General features: G+C 56.8%; 1 protein-coding gene across 1 annotated transcript; it reads right to left on the bottom strand.

The window, feature by feature from the left end:
• Positions 1–315: 315 nt before the first annotated feature.
• ETNK2 (ethanolamine kinase 2) lies at positions 316–17,921 on the bottom strand. Its single transcript, XM_072948399.1, has 8 exons — positions 17,594–17,921; positions 15,696–15,955; positions 12,678–12,800; positions 7,957–8,099; positions 7,262–7,345; positions 4,725–4,870; positions 3,053–3,126; positions 316–741 (listed from the first exon to the last, which is right to left on the bottom strand). Exons 1-8 carry the CDS (start codon positions 17,765–17,767, stop codon positions 552–554), a joined length of 1,194 nt encoding a protein of 397 aa, XP_072804500.1. The 5' UTR covers positions 17,768–17,921; the 3' UTR covers positions 316–551.
• Between the last annotated feature and the right edge of the window lie 268 nt (positions 17,922–18,189).

The raw sequence follows: 18,189 nt of genomic DNA, 5'->3' as shown, positions 1-18,189 counted from the left end.
CCAGAGCTACCCCAAATCAAGAACCCAGGCCCTGGGAGCCAGGTGCACGGAGGGTGTGGTGGAAAGTGTGCAGCCCAAAGGGACCCCAGAGAGGAGGGGCTGGAGCACCCCTCCCCACACCACCGCAGAAGAACTAATCACACATCAAAGTCGAATCCTCACCATTGGTGCTCAGACAGAGTGGTCCATAAATGGCCATTTTTAATGCAGAAAACCATGATAATTTACAAATGAATCATTTTATGGGCCAGAGCCAGGAGGGCCCAAGAGGCTGTGAGGACAGAAAGGAGGGGAGGCCCCTGAGAGTCTGGGGCAACAGCTCCTCCAACACCTTCACCACCCATCCTGCCTGGGCCCCAGCACACTGGGCAAGCCCTGGACATCCCTGGCCCCTGCCCTTTGACCCCTACTAGTCATTCCCAAGTCGGGGGACCTTGGGTCAACTTCAGGACAGAAGGTGGACATGGAGAGACTGTTCCTTGGAAGTGAGGGCCTGGAGGGCAGGGGAGGGAACGCAGCAGGAAGGTGCTGTCCAATCGCCCCACTCTTGGCTACGTCCCCTCTGGCCAAGCCACAGCATAAAGCAGAGCCAGTCTTTGGTGGCCCAGGATGTCACCATTCCCTTGCCTTCCCTCCTGGCAGGCACCAGAGGGACAGAACACAAGCACGGAGCAGAAAGGGCACTGGAGAAGAGCACGTGTCCTCGGGCTGAGGTTCAGGACGGGGTTGTTTTGATTGGATCTGGTTTGGAGAAAGGGAGGGATCTCAGATGAGGGGGCTACTAGGGGAGCCATCAAACCCAAGTCTAGACCACTCCCACCAAGATTTGTGCATCCATCTGTCAGAGCTGGCAGGACGCTGGTTTGGGCTCAGCACCTCCCACACAGGGCATGTAGGGGGAGACAGGCTGGGGGCTCAGGACACTGGAGGTAGAAAGGAGCCCTCCCACCTTCCCCCCTCCCCAAGCCAGGAAGGTCAAAGACACATCTAAGGCAGCCCAGATTCCAGCATGGCCTGGGGCTAGGAATGCTGGGCTTTCCAGGGTGGTTGTGGGCCGAGCACTGGCTGGCTGCAGGCGCTCCCGGCCCCTGCCCCTCCCAAGTCTGGCAAGCTGAAGGAACCCCCAGAGCTGGGTCCTGTCAGCCCCTCCACACAAGAATGTGACCTCCAGGGACATCACTGGGGGCTGGCAACTAGGACAGGGCTGCCTTCGCCCGGGACTCCCGCCTGTCCCCTCTCCTGCCTTGTCCAAGGGTGCAGACCCCAGAGCAGAACTGAGCCCTGGAGAACAGGTCTGGCCAGGCAGATGGGTAGGAGAAGGATGGGGAAGCTGGTCACTTTGGCATCTCCAAGGCTGACACTTGAGGCTTCACCTTGAAATACTGGTTGAATCGGATCACTGCGTACCTGCCAAAAAACAGGAAAGGGAATTGGGGGTAAAAAGGGAAGCTGGGTGAGCCCTGCTTGGGGCACTCACATCACAAGGTAAGTTCTCACCAAACTCGTACCGTCTAGGTCAGGGCAAATGGACCCCAGCCCAGATTGGGTTTTTTTGTTTTGTTTTGTTTTACTTCAACTATACTTTTATTTTTCTTCTTAGATCAGACTGGAGCAACCCTTCCCCAAACACGTTTGGTTGTCTGTTGATTTTTCACAGCTCAGCGTGGTCAGTGCATTCATATTGTTGACCAACAGATCTCCACAACTCTTTCATTTTGCAAAACTGGAACACTGTCTCCACCGCACAGCAACTACCCACTTCCCTCCAGGCACCACCATTCTACTTTCTGTCTTGATGAATTTGACTACTTTAGCTTCCTCATCTAAGTGAAATCATACGATACTTGTCTTTTTTTGTGACTGGCTTGTTTCACTTAGTACAATGTCCTCAAGGCTCATCCCTGTTGGAGCATGTGGCACAATCTCCTTCCTTTTAAAGGCGGGATAGTATTCCTTTGTACGCAGAGACCACGTTTTGTTTATCCATTTATCCATCAGTGGACACTCGGGTTGCTTCCATCTCTTGGCTATTGTGGATAATCCTATTATGAACATGGCTGTGCAAACATCTTTGAGACCCTACTTTCAATTCTTTGGGGTATATACCCAGGAGTAAGATTGCAGGATTATAAGTAATTCTAGTTTTTAACTTTTTGAGGAAGCAGAGTATAATTTCCCACAAAAGCTGCACCATTTTATATTCCCAGCAGCAGTGCACGAGGGTTCCCGTGTCTCCACATCCTCACTGACACTTGTTATTTCCTGTTTATTTAAGGGTGGCCACCCCAGTGGGTGTGAGGGGGTCTGGCTGTGGCTTTGACTTCCATTTCTCTAATTTTTGTGAACACTTTGAAGCCAGCATAGTGATTCCTTTTCAGCGGAGGGTGGGTTGAAAGGATAAAGACAGAAACTGGACAAGAATGGAGGACAACATGATTCCTGGTCCTTTAGGAACACGTGTATCTCGCACGACAGGGCCATCTAAGTAGTTCAGTATTCAAGTAAAGTCTTGGTATAGCCCCTGGCCACCCAGGTGACCCCAGTGAGTCATTCTGCCCTCTGGAACTCTGTCCCCTCTGCTATAAAATGAGGGTCGGACTCGTGATCTTTCAGATCAATTTCCAACAATTTCCTTCGCCACCAGGCTCTGTGTGGAAGAGCTCTGGTGGAAGGGCCGGAGCAGTGAGTAGGTGGTTGGAAGGCTGTGAGTAGGTGGTAGACTGGGAGCAGGTGGTTGGTAGGCTGTGTGTAGGTGGCAGGCTGTGAGTAGGTGGCAGGCTGTAAGAGGGAACGAGGATCTCCTACGAGACAGGAGGCGGGGTGTGAGCGCTGCTGACGACGTTCAGAGAGGCGCTCTGGGCTCGCGTGCGTCCGCAGGCATCTGTCCTGGAGCAGCGGCCCAACTGGACGTGGGCTGGCTGAATGGAGGTGAGCCAGCAGAGCGGAAGCCTGTGCTCCAAACAGTTGATCTGGGCTGTCCTTTGTCACATCTTGGGCCCAAGGCCCTTCCTTTCCTCCCTACCCCCACCTCCGACTTGTTCCCTGCACTCACCTGAGGAAATCGAAGTCGATGGTGGAGAACTGGTTCTGGATGAGGGCCCAGAGTGCCCAGAAGAAGTGAGACGCCTGGAAACAGACCGGAGGAGGTCAGTGTGGCGAGCCCCCCATACCTGTCATGGGCCCCATGGAGCTGGAAGGACAGAGTCTCAGACACAGAGCCGGGGCACTGGTGGAGACACAGTGGGGTGTCCCCAAAACAGGTGGGGGTATTCCAGAGGCCAAGTCACTGGATGGTTTTGGGGGTTTCACTCCTTCTAGAAAAAGGTAAGCAGAGTAGCCTTGGGGCTTAAGCAGGATGGGGACTTTCAGCTTGTTCCCCAGCCCAAGCAGGACCCAAACTCCAGCCCTGGCCACTCTCGGACCAGGAGAATCTTCAAGACTGAGGCATCCAGGACGAGAAGAATTCCTCAGCCGGAGCTCAGGCCTGGTGGCCAGTGGAGGGGCTGGTACCCTGTCGGCAGTGCCCTGGCCACATGGTCATCACTGGCCCAGACTGCTGGAAGACCCCTAAACTGACCTCTTCCACCCCTTTCCTTCTCTTTTATCAAGAGGCGGCTCAGGTTAGAAAATGAGCGTAATTGTAGGACAAGGGGGCCCGAGTCCACAACTGCTTTCCCGGAGCCAGACCCTATGGGGCCCAGGCCACTTCAGGCTCGAGAAGCCAGAGCACCACGCTTCCTGCTGCCACTGAGCAGACACCAGTGATGCCACTGCTTTCCCGGACCAGGCCCCCCCCCACGACCAAGTCCCACTCACTCTGGGGTTGGCTATACAGCCCCTCCCTCCATTTTCTTCCCTTTTCAGGACTTTAAAGGGGGAGGGGCATAGATCAATTAGCATGTGGGAATGATTAGTAAAAATTAAGCAAGCAGAAGGCCTGGGTGGAGCAGTTAAGGGGAGGAACCTGATGGAGAATCAGTCTTGGCCAATGAGGAAGACGGACTAGGCAATCCCAAATCATAGGTAATTAAAGATTTTATTGAAGCTCTACGACATATTGGGAAATTCGGGGCAGCTGTCTTATTTTCTTGCTTCTGCATAGCTGATATTAACAAGACTAGCTAGTAATCCCCTGGGCACACACTGGTGGAGACCTGGCATGAGCCGTGTACCCTGGATAAGCAGCACTCAAAATCCAGAACTGACAGCACAGTCATTTGTGAAGGAAGAGCCTGAACGGAAAGGCTTACACAGAGTTCTGAGTCAGTGGAGATAGTTAACAAGAAGGATTAGAACTGACATTTTCTATCTCCTCCAAAGGCTTAAAAAAAAAGCATGTATTTAACTACAGCATGAAAGGCTAAGGGTTAGACACTAGAAAGAACTTGTCCAAATGAGAGAACTGCTAAAATAGGAAGCTGGGATCTTTCCTGGAAGTAGTTCTCGAGGAAGAAGAGCGCCTAGACGTGATGAAATGGGAGAAAAGCAGGGAACAGGGCATCTTAGAACTAAGGGGATGCCCACGATGGCTCTTCCCAGACCATACCCCTAGGCTGGGTTCCAGGAGCACATGATGGGAGTCCCCAGGACCTCACACCCAACCCTGGGCTCTGCTTCCTCCTCCACCACAAGGTTGTGGGAACGTAAGAGCTGGGGGTGGGTCCTGAGTCCCTCCTGCCTTCTCCCTCCCCTGCCCCTCCCTGCCCCCAGCCACAAGCACTCACCAGGGCAAACTTGTTGACTTGAACATACAGCCTCTCCACCTCCCTGGGGGTCACGGCCGCCCCTTTCTGTGCCTGCAGGTAGTAGCCGAGCCACTGCAGCTGGGTCTCCCGCGCTGGGTACCAGCAGTAATCCACCTCGTTCACACCTGCCCGGGAGGCAGCCACACCCAAGTTGCTAGGAGACGGGCCCGCCTAGGGGTCTCCTCCAACTCAGGAGGTGTTCCCTGAACCCCTCAAAACCTCCATCTACTTTGCCCGGTGGGGCTGAGCCTCAGAAAGCAGCTCCTTTGACCACCAAACTCTAACGTGTGGAGTGTCGACCCCTATCCCAGCTGAGGGCACTGCTTTCAGTGCGCTGAGCTGGACGGAAGCAGAGAGAGAGGGAGACTCGCTGAGGGGCACAGTCTTGAGAGTGAGGGGGACCCCTAAGACAGCACTTACTGTATGCCCGCACCCTCTATAAAACCGCGGCCCGTAAGAGGCGCTCAGTCGAAGCCCTGACTCGGGGGCCTAGGTGGCTGAGGTCTAATGCTAACCTGGAGGCAACTTCAGGCAGGCCCCTTCCTCTCACTTACAAAGTGAGGGAGCTGGACTTAATGTGTCTCAAACACTGCTTCCTGGACCATGTTGAGCTGGTTCCTTAAAAAAGCATCACCTGGAGGGCTTGGCCAAAATAGTTTCCCCGGCCCCCACCCCTGTCCAGTTCTCCACATGATTCGAAATGCAGCTTGGAACCCCTGAGCTTGCCCAGTCCCACCCTTCCTTGCGTCCCCAAGCTGCCAGCCCAACACACACCGCCACACCCTGGGCATGGTGGCAGGGACCCTGGCTTCAGAGCTGATACAGAAAGAAGTGGTTTACTTAAGGCAGGGCCAGCCCAGAGCCACTTTCCCTGGTCTCTTCCTCCTCCTCTTCCTCCTATCTTTCCCTTCAATCCCTGGAGAAGCACAGTCTCCTGGGCCCCCAGAGAACGGCGGGACAAGAACCCCAGGCCCAGGGAGCAGACATTTGCTCAAGGTCACACAGCCAGTCAGAGGCCGGTTCTTAGCTCCCAGCACCCAGCACGGGTCTCTGTGCTCCTCAGAACCCAGGGGGTCCCTCCGTCTCCTCTGCTGCCCTCCTTTCTCAGCTAGGAAGCAGAACGCAATTTGCCCCTTGTGAGAAATTCCAGCTCGACTTTGCTCTGTGGGGTGGGTGAGAGGGACTTAAAAAATGCTCAAAAATTACCCCTTTGGAAAGGTGGGTGGGTCTGGCAGCTGAGTACTTACCTGCCCTGCAGGTGGCCAGCCTCTGCTCTGCGCCACCCCACAGCTCAGCTGCTCTGCCCAGCTGAGGCCCCATCTGTCCCCTGAGTTCCTAGATGCAGCTGGTGGCCACCCTGGGGAGTCATGCCCTCGGGTACAAGCAGTGCGTGCAGACCTGGTCACCTGGGGTGCCAGAAGGGACACAAATATCTTCTCTCCGGGCCCGAGGGTCTGCATCTGCCTGGACTGGCCTGGATTGGGGACTGCCTGAGGCTGGGCCAGGCAGTGGCTCTGCAGTTGGCTTGCATATGCCTCAGCTATCCCAGGCCACAGGGACTGACCACATCATGCCCCCACGTTGTCAGCCTAGGGATGTCCCTCTAGCCCCAGTGTCCCCAGTGTCCAGCTCCATCCACCAGCTGCCCCTTTGGCCCCATCTAATTGTTCAACAATGAAGCCCTCAAGCTGGAAAAACCTGCCCTGCTTCCTTTACACAAAGAATTCTATTGTACACACCTGCCTTTATGGAAGGCCGGCCTTCCTACCCCCAGGACACGCCCCTCCTCCAACCGCATCCATGCCTGCATCCATGCCCGCATCCATGCCCACTCCAGCCTCTCTCAGCTGCAGGACAGCTTCCTGCCTGCCGGACGTCAGCAGCAAACACCAGACACCAAGGAGGTAAGTAACACCTGCCCCGAGGGTCACGCAGCTAGTAAGCAACAAAGCCCAGGTGTGAACCTGGGAGTCGAGACTCAGAGCACAGCCCTCCTGGCTCCACCAAGATTAATCTCATCAGGCCGCCAGGAAACAGCTACTGCAGCCTGTTCTGCTTCTTTATCTGCCCGCAGGGCCCCTATTTACAATTGTGCGGGCTGTACTGGGTACAAAGGAGCATGGACAAGAGGGTGAGTGGAGGCTGGTGTTGCCCTGTGCTGGCCCAGCTGGCGGGGGCTGTCTCTGGCCAGAGAAAGGGGTCTTTTTGTAACTCACACGTCAAGCCGAGTATCCTCAGGGATCCTATAGAGGGCGCGTTTTTCTTATTTGTACCAAAGTGCCACACGGGCCAGCAGGACCGGCTCTGTGTCGGGGGCGGTCTGGGCTTCCACACAAGACCTGGAGCTCTCGAGGCAGGCTGGGCCTCCCCATCTCCCCGAACTGTGCCGTGCTGAGGACAGGGGTGTCCAGCCTCCACTCCCCAGGTACAGAACCCCTCTCCCCCTCCCCCTGGACCTGGTCCTCCATCATAAGGAGGGTATCTTGGACACAGGCCACATAATAATGCCTTCTCACCTGCAAACTCATTGAAATGGTTGCCAATGTCAAAAGCTTGGTAATTGTAGCCGGCATATTCGTAGTCAATGAACCGCACATGACCTACAAGGCAGAGGAGAGGCAGTGACAGTTAGCCTCTGACCTGGAAATAGGGCTGGGTCAAGCTTCCACAGACTCAGGAACACACCCACTGGCTCCCCCTGGCCACTGCAGCGACCCAGCCTCACCCAGCTTCCCCGCGACAGTCTTCTAAGCTGCTTCCTTCCTCCTGTCCGTTTGCCACCTGCCCTTTCCCCAGCTCCAGCTGCCCCTCTCACATAGCTGGGTCCTCAGGCTCTGTCCATCTACAGACGTCTGTCCTCAGCATGGCTGAGGACCGGAAGTAAAGCGGAGCACTCCCCGGGGGTGATGCTCGAATGGGGAACACAGCGAGGTTCTCTCTGTGAAGGCTCTGTGCCGCCAAGATACCCTCGTAAGCCCAAAACACAGTCGGGGGAATGGCTCCACCAACCACGATTTTGAGTCTTGGCAAAGATTTTTCTAAGTGCGAATCTGTGTCTTTTTCATTTCTCTCCTACAAATTAACTTGAGACCTACACCAGCAGGTCTCACTTTGCTTGACCGAGTGCCAGGCTGAGGAAGAGGACCCTGAAGCCAGCAGGACAACCAGGCCAAGCCCTGCTGCTGCCCAGCTGGGGCCAGAGAAGCCATACCTTTGGTGCTGTCATAGATAATATTCTTGCAGAGCAGGTCATTGTGACAAAACACCACAGGGGAGTCCAACTGGGGCAGGTGCTCCTTCAGCCAGGCCAGCTCCTGTTCCAACACTTCGACCTTAGGGACATCTGCAGAAAGGCTGGACAGGGGCAAAGAGTGGCCAGTGGAGGGAGGGCTGAGAGCAGACAGGCAGGTGCTTGGCCTCCAAAGCCCTGAGCTCTGGCCCTCTCCCGACTTCTTACTGCAGAGGGACCTTTGACCTTCCCTTCTGTCATCTAGAAAATGGCACTGAGGTTTCCTGTCTTTCTGACTTCTGTGGTTACTCCAAGAAGCTGACTAAAACCTGAACATAAAAATCATCTTGCAAAGCATAAAAACCCTAACCAAACAGCACCCTGCTGCTTCATGAAAGGGAAAGGGATATCGGACGGAGGCACAGGGAGATGTCAGGGGAGGGGAGGGCGAGTGTCCCACCTCAGTCACTCCAGACTAGGACAACCGGGGCGGCGGGAGAGGGGCGCAGACAGGCCTGTTCTCAGGACAGTAGGAACAGCTCCTGGGGAAGGCGTGGCTGTGGAGAACAAGACCCCGCAAAGCTCCCCCAGTGGAAGAGTAACAGCGCCCCGGGAGGGCGGGAGCACTGGCGCCCTCTTGAGGAGGCAGAGGGATGTCCCGGTGTGTCTCCCTCACGCTCTAGGCCGGCGGTACAGGGGGAAAGGACCGGAGATCATCCAGTCCAACTTCCCATTGCACAGCAAGACCACCCGGGCTGAGACTAGAAAGCAAAAAAATTGCTTCTTGGGCCCACTTCTATGAGGCCTAGGGGATATCAGGGCCTTTCAGTCAAAAAGCTCTTGCTCTGGAACGCCCCAGCAACGCCCCTTCCCCCTGGAACCGTGAGTGTTTCCCTGCCCCAGGCCCCTGCCTGTGTGTGGGCAACTTGGGGGCAGGAACAAAGACACGTGGAGGCCGCCTGTCCCTCCGCCCCACCCTGTCCTGCTGCAGACAGCAGGCATTTCTGCTGAAAAAAGTGCACGTGGAGGGATGGTTGAACAGGTCAATCGATGCCTTCTCAGAGGCTGTGGGGAGGCTGGGGAGGGCGGACTGCGCTCTGAGGCTCTGAACTTTGGTCCCTGGAAGCACACAGGTCTGTGTACACTGAAAAGCCAAATAGTTAGCAGAGCCCTTAAAACCCTGGAACCACCAATGGGTCGAGGGGAGGAGGCTAGGGTGTTCCCTCCATCCATGTGTGTCCTGTCTGCTTTCTTGTCCAGGGCAGTGCGGGTACATGCAGGAGGATGAGAAGGAGACACCCCCTGTCTGGTCCTCCCATAGGACGCCCCATCGCCCCTCACCCAGCCCAGAAGCCAGACTCAGGGAAGAGTATTCAGCAACTAAGACACCCCCTCTGGAAAAGGACGGGCAGCACGCCCCCCGACCCAGGTTTTGAGAAGGTCAGAGCCAAAGTGGATCTTAGGGCCCCAGTCGAACTCCATGGGGAAACTGAGGCTCAAGGAAGGGCAGAGGCTTCCTCCAGCCTCCAGATGCGTCTTACACAGCTGGGTACTCTACTCCCTCATCTAAGGAAAGGAGTCCTCAGCCTGTCCAAGAATCCCAAATCAAGTCGAGCCTCTGAACTGTGGGGGGCTCTGCACAGACCACTCCAAGCCCGGGAGTCTGCTGGGGCGGGAAGGTGCATTTCAACCTTGGCTTTCCTTAAGAAGCTACTTCTTCTTTTAAGATTCCTTTTTTTCCTCCTTGGACTGAGACCATCCAAAGTTAAGAATTAGGAGGCTTCCTTTGGTTCGAACAAGTCGCAGCCTGAAAAACAGGTCTTTGACATCCAAGATGCCTGCTGCCCAGGCCCTGACCTCTGTCTGAGCCCTACCTTACCCATCCCAAGGCCACGCATCTGGCTGCTGTGGGAACAACCCAGGCCTTCCACCTCCCTGGGCAGCCCACCTCAGCCGCCCTGCTTCCCTCCTCTGAACACTTGAAACATCGCCAGCATTGCTACCTTCAGCCCTGGCATAACTCGACTCTCAAGGCTGTGGGGTTGGCAGAAGAATAACCACCACTGCATCACAGAAACTTTCACATCCCAGGCGGCACGGCTCCTCCTACTCCTCTGTCCCTCAGAGGCAGCAAGAAGCGGGTAAAGGGCCTCCTCAGGGAAGCCGGGGGGTCCTTCCTGAAGAAGGCACTGCTGCCTGGCAAGTGTCCGCTCAGTGCTCAGTCCGCCCAGGTGGCGGGGTGGATGGGAAATACCCTCTCCCCATGGAGAAGTGTTTCTAAGTGTTTGAACTTACCAGCCCATCACCTTCGCCCTCATACCAATCAACCTATCTCCTCTGAAGCAGTTATAACCCTACATTCCCCAGCCACCCTGGACTCCTCCACGCCCAACCCAACACCGAGACCACCAGATCTATTTCCACCAGGTCTGACTCACCCTCCTATTCTCCATCCCCTCTACCCCCTGCAGTGAAGCTGCCCTAGGGCAACGTTCCTCAGAATGTGGTTCCTTGATCCCCTGCCTCAGGATCACCTGGGGAGCCTGCCAAAATGCAGATTCCCAGGGTCCAGTGCAAGCCCTCCCAATCAGTCTCCAGGGTGAGGCTTGGACTGTGCACTGAGCAAGCACCCTAGGGTAGTCTCATGCTCAAATTTGGGAATCCCAGTCCTAGATGGAGCCCATCCAGTGTCTAATTCCCCAACTCCCCCAGTGGCCCTCCCTACCTGGAATCCCCCAACTGCCATCCAAATCTGTCCTTTGCAACACCGCAAGGCTTCCTTCCCAAATCACAGTCCTGAGTCCTTGGCTCCAACACCTTCACGATGACTCTCCACTGCCTAACTTAACCTTGGCTCCTGAACCTGGCATTGAAGGCCCCTCACAATCTAGCTCCAACTCACCTCTGCAACCCCATCTCCCGTGACCCATCCCCAAGCCCTCCTGAAGCTCCAGCTAGCCTCCTCTACTCCCCATCCACAAGCAAGCCATGTTAATGCTGCCTCCTCCAGCCGGAGTGGCCTCTCTTCTCGTCTCTGCCATACCACCTCTGCCAAGAAGACGTTCCCTGGTGCCCACACCCCAGCGGACATCACACACCCTGCATGGGCAGGTCCTATTTCCACGGATGGTTCCTAAGCTCCTGGAAGGCAGGGCCCATGTCACCTTCAAGTTTTTTTTTATTGTTTTAAATCCCAATCAGTGAATGTTTGTGAAATGAAGGATTGACTAAATCAGGGTTATTAGGCAATGACCAGATCTAAACGCTTCACCTCATCTGAGTGATTGCTTATCACACCTCTGCTTGCGGCAGGTTAAGACAGTTCGGGGCAGGTATCAGCCCCTCAAGAGGCTCGATGTAAGCAACTTGGTTTGTCCAGGGTCTAAGGTGTGACAAAAGCAAAGGAAGTTGGCTGGCTCTTCTTCAGGGAGCACTCCCCTCCCCATAAGGTCACCCCCTCAAGATTACACAGTGACAGTTCAGCCAAAAGCAGCTGTAGCAACAAGGGTCAGGCCTGAGCATCAGGCCTGGACTCTAGTCCTTACATTGCTGCTGATCGGTGGCACCTTGGGCAAGGCACATGCCTCCTCCGGGCCTCAGTGTTCTCATCTGTCTAATGAAAGTGGTGGGTGGATGCTCAGAGGGTCCTGCTCTCCGCGCGCTGTTCTATCCTAAGAGGGAAGGCAGCCCTTGTCCCCAGATGACATGTGACATGGAAGGTCTGAGCACAGGCTGTCCTAGACAAATGGTCCCAAAGCAGTGCTTGGGAATCAGCGAGCAGGAGGATCTATATAAAGTCATGCGTGTGCGCATGTGACACAGACACATGAACGGAATGGTTAAGTATTGTCTTGTCGTCTTCTGTGTCCTGCTCCCATGAATACATGGAAAAGAGTGATGTCCAACCCCAAGGGGCAACAGGGAGGGCTCAGAGACTCACTATGGCCCTTCGGGGGTGGGCAGGGGTGACCCCAGTCTTTTCTCCACGCCACCATCCTTTTCTCAGCACTCAAGGGTGTGCTGGGGAGTCAGGGATCGGAAGGCGAGAAGGACTCCCAGGTTAAGGTTCAGGGAACTGTCTGGGGAAAGGTAATGTCAGGATGGGTGGAGGGCGCTCCCTCCCTGGAGAGAGCAGTGAAGAAGTAGGAAGCTGTCAGCTTGAACAACGTGGGGAGCAGGGGCCCCAGAGGCATGTGGGGACAAGAGGCGTCAAGGTAAGCAGCAGGAAGCTTGAAGTCCCAAGGGCTTGTCGGCTGATGAGCTGAGTTCTTCTGACTGACTCTGAACTCAGCCCCACCTCATTCTCAGGAGGGCCGGGCCCTCCTTTCTCACTGCTCAGAAGGCAGCTCAGGGAGAAAGGGCTCTGGGCTGGGAAACAGACGCCCCGCCTCTGACTAGTCCTGTGACACTGGGCAAAGCTTAATCTCTGAGCTCAGTACCCTTCCAGTAAAACGAGGAGACGCTGTCCCCGACCCTAGTCCCTGCCACAACCAGCACACTTAAGGAGAAATAAGCACATAGGGACAAAACTGCACATCCAAGTTCCTGAGATTTAGCCAATCGGCCCAACTCTGCTTGGAAACAGAGGCTCAGCAATCAGGACCGAAGCCCCCTAAACCTCCTGTCAGGGTGCGCTGGGGAGGCGAGGTCATACTAATGCCGTAGAGACAGCGGCAGCCTTGAACGCTCTCAGATCTTTGTACCTGGGGTTGATTTCATTCTTCACGAGGGTGAAATAATTGTGCATCTTGTGCCAGAGGGTGGGCTTGGGCAGGCTGCCGTTGGCGTGGATGGTGTGAATCTTGGCCATTTCTAAAGCGATCAGCCTACAGCAAGAAACAGGAAGATAGAGCATGAGTGCAGGGCAGGCCCTCCCCAGTTCAGCCCCACCTTGGCCAGAAAGAAATGGCCCTACAAGGTCCACTGGGGCCGAGTGTGGGACTATTACAGATCTGTTAGGAGCTCTTGGTCCTGCAGGAAGGAGATCTCAGCAGAAGGCATGAAAATAAGATAAGGCTTTCAGTCCAGCAGCTCTGCAGGGAGCAGAAGGGCACAGCAGTGGGCTGTTGGCCACAGGTCAGTGGCCGAGCCCCACCCCAAGCTTGTGTACCTACAGAAACCCCTGAGGGCAGAGGGGTCACCTGGGGATGGGGGTGGCACGCCTCCTCCCCATGTTGGACTCTGACCCATGCCCTCATACCTCAGGGGGAGGTACACGCAGGACACCAAGTGATCGGGGGCGGTGATGCCAGGCGGGGAAGAAATGCCCATCTTTTATCAGCCTGGCCAAGGTGGGGAGGGAAGCAGGCCAGCCTAGGGCAGCCCCTTCCTCTGCGGCAGGGAGTTGACGCTGGCGGCTGGGAGCCAAGGACGCAAAACAAACCCGTGTTCTATTTTCAAGTTTTCTGGTGGACGTTATCCAAGGTCCCGGGAGCGAAGGAGGGGGTGGTGGAGAGAGGCGAGAGCAGAGCTTGGGAAGGCTGCTGGGAGAGGGCGGGGGTGCATGGAGGCCTGACCGGTCAGAGAGGGAGGACCTTGGTAAGGACCCCAGCGTCTGAGGGTCCTCAGCCAGCTCTCCCTGCGGGAGCCCCACCCCCACCCTGCTGCCAAGCCTCCAACATTCAAGCTTCCTTCGCCTCTGCCTGTTGCTCGAATAATAATCACTGGGAAAGACAACAAAGGCTGTTTGAAACCTTGTTACCGAGCTGTTCCAGGGATGCCACCCCCCTTGCCAGGTCCGGGGAAGGGGCCGGACATCACCCAACAGGACAGCAGAGCTCCTCCCAAAGCCCCCCCACCCCAGCCTCCCACCTCCTGATAGGTGGAGGGGCGGGTGGAGGGGCAGGTGGAGGGGCAAGGGGCGTGGCGTCAACCGACTAGGTGAGGGACGAGGGCTGTGTTTTCAGAGGCTAGAGGCTCTGGGCCAGGAGGGAGTCAGTCAGGTTTTGGACAAGGCAAGACCTGAGACCCAGGGCTCCCCTTTGCAAAGGAAGATTCGAAAAGAGCCTGAAACAGAGTGTCTCCTTGAATATCAATGGGGCTGTTGTCTGGAATAGCAATGAAAGTGACCCCAACGCTCAGCATTTCTTTGCTGCAAAGTCTCTGAAGGCAGAGTTGGAAGGTGGGGTTCAGGGGACCATAGGGAGGTGGCTCCTGAGGCCTGCTCCCTGCCTTTCCCTCCGAGATCCACCTTCACCCCAGAAGGGTAACGGTCTCTCCTGGGAAAGTCACCAAGGAAGGGTCTACCTCCTACACTTATCCCAGGTGCTGGCTCTCCCCCAAATGTAAAGTTCTCCTTCTTATCAAACCTAAATCCATCTTCAATCTTCCTGACAATGGTAATTGTTCCCATGAGAAAATAAGTGACAGCACCAGACTCACAGAGGTGGCGGGAGCCTGGGAGTGGTGAGGACCTGCCAGTATATGAGCTCCTCTGCACAAGACTGAGGGAGAGCTGGGAGGAGCGCTGTGGGAGAAGTCAGGACAGGGTTCCCTACCCAGCTCCGACCTCGCATCTCCAGCTGGTGCATCTATCAGCTGGAGCTTGAGAAGACCCCCACACAGGGCTGTATGTTCTGCTGACCTCCAGACACACACACAGGGCTACAACATACAGCTCCACTTGAATATCCTGGGCCCAACCAGCCAGAGAGGCAGTGCTCAGCAGCAAGGGGACGGGATACACTCAGATTCCCTCCTTCTAAGTCCCTAGAGAGGTTCCCTGCAAATAGGGCCAGTTGCACTAGCTTGAGGGTAGCAAAGAAATTTCTTGGTTTCTACTCCCTACGTGAGCTTTCCTGTTCCTCCCTGAGATTGGGAAGGCTCCTTCCCCTAAGGTGGGACAGGACACATCCCAAGGGTCTCAGGCAGACCCCTGTCCCTGGTGTCAGGGGTAAACTGCAGCTTGCCTCTGGCCTCGCTACAGTGTGAGTGCCCTGCATGCGGGCCTGGTGCTGTGGGGAGGAAGGAGGCTCCTGCCTGACATCCCTGCCCAGCATGGTCAGAGGAGAGCGTTATACCAGCTCCTCTTTGGTTCTCCCCCTTCCAGACCTCACACTGGCACCCACAGGGCTTAAAGGTTAAGTCCAATTCCTGGGTCCTACACATCCAGGCATTTACTGGGAGGGGCTCCTGGGGGACCAGGGGTCCTTGTGAACCTCTGGAAGGAAGCCTCAGCAGTTCCCCAAATGCGGGCTCCCATCTTGTCAGGAAGCCCAGAAAGAGCTCAGACTAGGGGGAGGGATGGCTTCTCCCCAGGCTGGTAAAGCCACACTCACCCTGGATAAGGCCCACTTTCCAGGCATGCTTGACTTCTTGGCAGGAGGGGAGGGACAGGAAACCCTGAATGCTCTGGGGACTTGGTTGATTTCACTTCCAAGGTTCCAAGATGTTTCCAGGTCAGACTTGGGATGGGCAGAGGACTGAGGCATGGGCCAGGGAGCAGATCTCACCTGTGGTCCCACAGTCACCAAAATCCTCACTTGCCGCCCCAAGAATGCACCCTTTTAGCAGATCCCACTGTAAATCCATACAAAGCTATATAGTCCCTCTCTGCAGAGAAAGGCAGATAGACACAAACTTTTCATGCAGTTTCAGGGAGTTCACAGATCATAAGACTCTCATTTATGGACTCTACCCTATCAAGGAAGCTGGCCAAGGATTTCAAAGCCCAAGGCCTGTGGCATCATGGACATGAACAGTGCCCTGGGCACCCTCCTCACCTGAAGAGCCGGGGCTCACGGATGTGCTCGGGCCCCAGGGCCATGCCCCGCATGTATTCGTAACACAGCCCGTTCTGGAAGGTGCAGTAGAGTTTGGGGGCGCAGCCGTGTGCTTGCAGCAGCTGGAAGTTCCTGACTTCATTCTCCCGGTCCACCAGCAGCTCCGTCCGTTCTCCATACACCCGGACCAGCACACAGTCCCGCATGTCCTCCTCCACGTAGCAGGCCACCAGCTTGTTGGTGATGCCATCAGTGAAGCGCTGGCATGGGGGAGAGGGCAGTGCGGGGATGGGTGGGTCAGGGACTCTGCTCTGGCCCTGTGATGCTCCAGTTCCAGCACAGGGCGCTCATTTGAATGCTGAGCACAATCACGCAGAAACCCTATCCTTTCGCCCTCTCACTAGTAAAGAGCTCAGCACAGCTCCTAGTGCTCTCCCTTCTCCCAATGCTTGAGGTAGACCAGAGAGTTCGAGAAAAAAAATGGCAGGCACACTTCTCCTGGGTCTGCCTCTAGTGGATGGGATTTGGCAGTGGAGGAATTTCCACACAACTTGGTGGGTAGATGCCCCCTCCCCCTCTTCACTCTCCCATCAGGCCCTGAAAGAATGTGGCAGAGGAGTGCTGGGAGTCACCCAGGACAGGTACAGCCTGACCCAACCTGCCTCTCTCCACCTGCCAGGCAGAGGACTCCTTGCTGTCCCTCTTGCCCCACCCAGTGGCAGAGGTGTAGGAGGGTATTGAGGTTGGCACCCACCAGGGCTTTGGTGGTCAGAGCTCCTTAGGGCAGAAGAGACAGAGAGAGCAGAACCTGGGCTGGGACAGCTGGCTCTCTGCATAGGGTGACAAAGAGGAAGGAACCACGTGTGAACAGAGCTGGAAGGGGCCTTAAGGGACATCTGAACCAATAAAAGATGGGGAAACTGAGGCTCAGAGAAGGGAGGGACTGGAAGATAGCATGTTAGGCCAGAGCTGGAATCAACCTCAGGCCTGCTTGATGCTGACAGTTTTACACCAAAGTAGTTTTTTATTTTGAAAATGTTACCCACCCACCCCTCCCCCAAGAGGGGTCTGTCAGTCTCCACACTTGGCCCTGAACCTCACTTTTCCCCACCCAGAAGGCCTATTAGCATGGAGCCCCAACCACTCCAGCACAAGCTGCAGGTGTCCCACTCCAGGCACCCTCCTCCCCAGGCAGCTCCCAGAGGGGGTGGGGCAGGTGAAGACTCTTTACAGGGGAGGCAAGTCAGCTGAGGAGTCAGCCTGAGGCTTCTCAGGGGGAGGCTCTGCCCACATCTGTGTCCCTGCGAGTGCGCCCAGCAGGGTGGGAAGGTGCCGAGTGGGGTTGGGGTGTAGGGTGGCGGAGCCAGAGCCCAGACACAGTGAGGCTTTCCAAACAGCGCAGGGCTAGGGGCCAGCCAAATTCCACAGGGTGGCTCCTGGGACCGACAGGTGCTCCCATGGGTTGGCAAAGGGGCAGCGATGTGTATATAAGTGTGTGTGTGTGTGGTGGGGGTGCCCTTAAAAGTTCCTGCTTTGCAGGTTTCAGAGCCGGCTAGGTACGCGCTTCTGGGCAGCGAGGGGCATCAGCACGCGGCCACAGGGGGTGGGGCCCGCACGCGAAGCGTGCCGACAGCGGGCAGGTGGACCTCCGGCGTGCCCGAGAGCCCCAAGGGGGCGGTGCGTGTGGAGGGCCGAGAGAGGCGGGAGCCTAGCTTTGCTTAGGGACCAAAATAGATGGAGAAAGAAATAAATACACAAACCACCATTTCAGCCCTCTCCTGCGCAGCAGCCGCGCACCCCTGGGACAGACACCCGGAAGGATGCACGGACAGACGTCCACGCATCCCCGTTCCAGCCCCGGCGGGTCCCCGTTGCGGGCCCCGCGCCCGCTCGGCTACCTTGGTCCGAACTTGCTCGGGTTTCCAATGCGGCCGCAGCTCCCGGATGAGGCGCAGGGCGCCGGGGAGGATGTCGTCCTGGTCCACGGATATGCCGAAGCACGGGACGGCGGCGGCCCTCGGGGGTCCCGGCGGCTCCCGGCAGCCCGCGCCGGCCGCCGCCTTCTCCTCCATGCCTCATGAGCACTGCGGCCAAGACGCCTGCCTCCTCAGGTAAAAGGGCGAGCACGGCAGGGGAGCCGAAGGGGGCACAGCCATTCCCTGCAGCCCCACCCCCTCGGAGCCGCGGCGCGGACGCTAGCCGCCGCGGGGGGGCCCGGCGCGGGAGTGGGAGTGGTAGAGGAGGGGCCAGGGGAAGTCCATGACTCAGGAGCCGGCGGCCCGCTTCAGTCGCCGCCTCGCAGCCGGGCCCCCGAAGCCGAGCCGGGAACGCCGCGGCTGGCCGCGATTGTGACATCATGGGCGGCGGGCCGCGGGGCTGGGGCCGCGGGAACGCCCCCTCTCCGCCCCCGCCCCGGCCCCGCGGGCCGCGGGGGAGCGCCGCCCGCCTCTCGGGGCCGCCGCGGCCGCCGCTACCTGGAGCGCGGGGCCGGGTG

This window comes from Vicugna pacos, chromosome 23 (assembly GCF_048564905.1).
Source record: "Vicugna pacos chromosome 23, VicPac4, whole genome shotgun sequence".
Classification (NCBI taxonomy): Eukaryota; Metazoa; Chordata; class Mammalia; order Artiodactyla; family Camelidae; genus Vicugna; species Vicugna pacos.
Note: the sequence above shows the minus strand (reverse complement) of the source record. Positions and strands in the feature narration are given on the sequence as shown.